Consider the following 3,351-nt stretch of genomic DNA (forward strand, 5'->3'; position numbering starts at 1 on the left):
TCGACATCCACGCCTGCAACCACGCCGCGCACACCGTGGGCTGCAGCGCTGCCACCTTCGTCTTCGCCAGGACCATGCCCGAGTGTGCGTCCTGGCAGACTTCCCCTCCCAGACTCTGCTCTGGAGTGTCTTTGAAATGGGGGATTGGCAGAGGGTTGGGGTCCAGGTGGTGCCCCCAGGAGCTGACCTGCTCCGTGTCCCTCTCCAGTGCAAGCCGACAACATTCCCGGCAACGTCACGTGGGAGCCTGCGGGCAAGAACAGCGTCCTGCTGCGCTGGGAAGAGCCCAGGAACCCCAACGGGCTCATCCTCAAGTATGAGATTAAGTACAGCCGTGAGAGTGAGGTGAGGAACCCTCGTGGCACTCCCTGCCCAGCCCTGCCAGGTCTGGGTACAGGGCTGCAGCACCCATGACATACCACCCCGTTCAATGCCATCCCGTCCCATCCCCTTCCATGCCATGCCATGCCATGCCAAGCCATCCCATCCCATCCCATGCAATTCCATCTCATCTAATCCCACCCAATCCCAACCCATTCCATGCCATGCCATGCCATGCCAAGCCATCCCATCCCATCCAATCCCACCCAATCCCATCCCCTTCCATGCCATGCCATGCCATGCCATGCCACCCAATCCCATCCCATCCCATCCCATCCACTCCCACTCAATCCCATCCCATTCCATGCAATCCCATCCCATTCAATCCCACACAATCCCACCTCATTCCATCCCATCCCATCCCATCCCATGCATCTCTCTCCCCCGAGCCTTGCACATGACTGGGAGAGATGAAACTCCTTTGCCACCCCCACGTTGTCCTCCCCAGGAGGTCACCACCGTTGTCTGTGTCTCCCGTCACCGCTACTCCAAGTACGGAGGTGTCCACCTGGCTCTGCTCCAGCCCGGGAACTACTCGGCCAAGGTCCGAGCCACCTCACTGGCCGGCAACGGCTCCTGGACAGGGCTCGTCAAGTTTTACATCCTGGGGCCAGGTACCTGCAGGTCACCAGTGGCTTTGGCCCTGCTCATTTTCATCCTTGTGGTCCTCTTGAGCTTCCCATTCCTTCTTCCAAAGATTAGAACATCTCATTGCTCCCTGAGTTCCAGCCAAAGGTCTCAGCTCAGCCAGACCAATCTTCTTCCCATCCTCCATCCAAGGATGCTGCTGGATTGAGGAGTTGGGGGTTAAGGGAATGATGCTGGAGTGGGACAGCAGGGGCTGCTCATGGAGGATCGGGGATGCTCTGGGGCAGTGACACCCAGAGATCAGTGGGTGCTGCTGGTCAGGATTGCTGGGGCTCCCCCTCTCCAGCCCAGTGGTGGTGGTGGTGGTGGTGGGACAGGTGTCCCTGTGGTGCATGGGGCTGGATGAGTTCCCTGATCCGTGGCTGTCTGCTCCTGACAGCTGAGGAGGAGTCGGGCAGCTTCTATGTCCTGTTCACTGTCACACCTGTGGTGCTCATGGTGCTCATCTCCTGCCTGGCTGTCTTTGTCTTCTTCTACAACAAGAAGAGGTAGTGACCCTCCCTGCACCCCAGGGCTGGGCTGGGGCAGGATTTGGCCAAGCCAGGGCTGGGGAAGGGTTGGGGGGAGGTGAAAAATTCTGAGAGCTGCTCACCCTTCGCAGGAACAACGATGGGTACCCCAGTGGGACACTCTACGCCTCCGTCAACCCTGAGTACTTCAGCGCCTCAGACAGTATGGGCAGGGGCAGCTCCAGGGGGTCCTCTGTCCCCTTTCCTTGCTGGGGTCATGCGGGCAGGGACAGGGATGGGATGGGGATGGGGATGGGATGGAGATGGGGATGGGGAGATGGATGAGGATGGTGATAGGATGGAGATAGAGACGTGGACAATGATGAGGATGGTGATGGGAATGGGATGGAGATGGAGATGAGGATAGGGACAGGGACAAGGATGGTGATTGAATGGAGATAGGGATGGGAATGGGAATGAGATGGAGATGAGAATGGGGATGGGGACAGGGATGGGTGTAGTGATTGGATGGAGATGGGGATTGGAATGGGATGGGATGAAGATGGGGATGGGGGTGGAGATGGGATGGTCCTTCCTCATCTCGCAGTGTACATGCCTGATGAGTGGGAGGTGTCACGGGAGAAGATCACAGTGATCCGGGAGCTGGGACAGGGCTCCTTCGGGATGGTGTATGAGGGGCTGGCACTGGGGCTGGTCACAGAGGGAGAGGAGACCAAGGTGGCCCTGAAGACGGTCAACGAGTTGGCCACCATGCGGGAGCGCATCGAGTTCCTCAACGAGGCCTCTGTCATGAAAGCCTTCAAGTGCCACCACGTGGTAGGTGGGCAGCTGAGGGGGAGGGAGGGCACACGGCAGGGTCTGGCCACTCACATGCCACCCTCTTTGTCCCCCCAGGTCCGTCTGCTCGGCGTCGTGTCCCAGGGCCAACCAGCTTTGGTCATCATGGAGCTGATGACACGAGGGGACCTGAAGAGCTACCTGCGTTCACTCAGGCCTGAAGCTGAGGTGAGGGGCTGGGTGGATGCCACAGTGCCCCAAGGGTGAAGGGACACCCATCCTGTCCCTGGGGAGGTCCTGGTGTGTGTCTGCCCCCCGTCTCTGACTCTACGCGTGGTGCCGAACAGCCCGCGTGCCACAGTGCCCCACGGCTGAAGGGACACCTCTGCTGTCCCTGGGGTGGTCCCGCTGTGTGTGTCCCCAGTCCTGACTCTATGCATGGTGCAGAACAACCCTGGGCTGCCACCACCATCGCTCAAGGACATGATCCAGATGGCAGGGGAGATTGCTGATGGCATGGCCTACCTCAACGCCAACAAGTTCGTGCACCGAGACTTGGCCGCGCGCAACTGCATGGTGTCCGAGGACTTCACCGTCAAGATTGGAGGTGGGTGGGCGGTGCTGGACAGGCTGCTGCCAGCCTGGGCTCCTGCTGCTCATGCCTTCCTCCTCCACCAGACTTTGGCATGACCAGGGACATCTACGAGACGGATTACTATCGGAAAGGGGGTAAGGGGCTGCTCCCCGTGCGCTGGATGTCCCCCGAGGCGCTCAAGGACGGCATCTTCAACACGCAGTCTGATGTAGGTGGGTGGGCGGTGCTGGACAGGCTGCTGCCAGCCTGGGCTCCTGCTGCTCATGCCTTCCTCCTCCACCAGACTTTGGCATGACCAGGGACATCTACGAGACGGATTACTATCGGAAAGGGGGTAAGGGGCTGCTCCCCGTGCGCTGGATGTCCCCCGAGGCGCTCAAGGACGGCATCTTCAACACGCAGTCTGATGTGATGGGAGCCTGGGGGGGTTTGGGGGAGCTGTCCCAGCTGAGCAGAGCTGTGCTGGCAGGTCCTTTGGGG

The 3,351-nt window shown here is 60.0% G+C and overlaps 1 protein-coding gene across 1 annotated transcript; it reads left to right on the plus strand.

Moving 5' to 3' along the window:
• Window positions 1-208: 208 nt before the first annotated feature.
• LOC103803662 (insulin receptor-related protein-like) lies at window positions 209-3,279 on the plus strand (the record flags this gene model as incomplete). The annotated part of the gene is made up of 9 exons (XM_009076234.1): window positions 209-345; window positions 830-995; window positions 1,409-1,517; window positions 1,631-1,701; window positions 2,086-2,315; window positions 2,394-2,504; window positions 2,724-2,883; window positions 2,955-3,083; window positions 3,155-3,279. Coding segments are annotated over 9 exons (1,238 nt in total), but the record flags the coding sequence as incomplete, so codon positions are not given.
• Between the last annotated feature and the right edge of the window lie 72 nt (window positions 3,280-3,351).

The sequence above is a fragment of the Acanthisitta chloris genome, unplaced genomic scaffold (genome assembly GCF_000695815.1).
Source record: "Acanthisitta chloris isolate BGI_N310 unplaced genomic scaffold, ASM69581v1 scaffold18816, whole genome shotgun sequence".
NCBI classification, from domain to species: Eukaryota; Metazoa; Chordata; class Aves; order Passeriformes; family Acanthisittidae; genus Acanthisitta; species Acanthisitta chloris.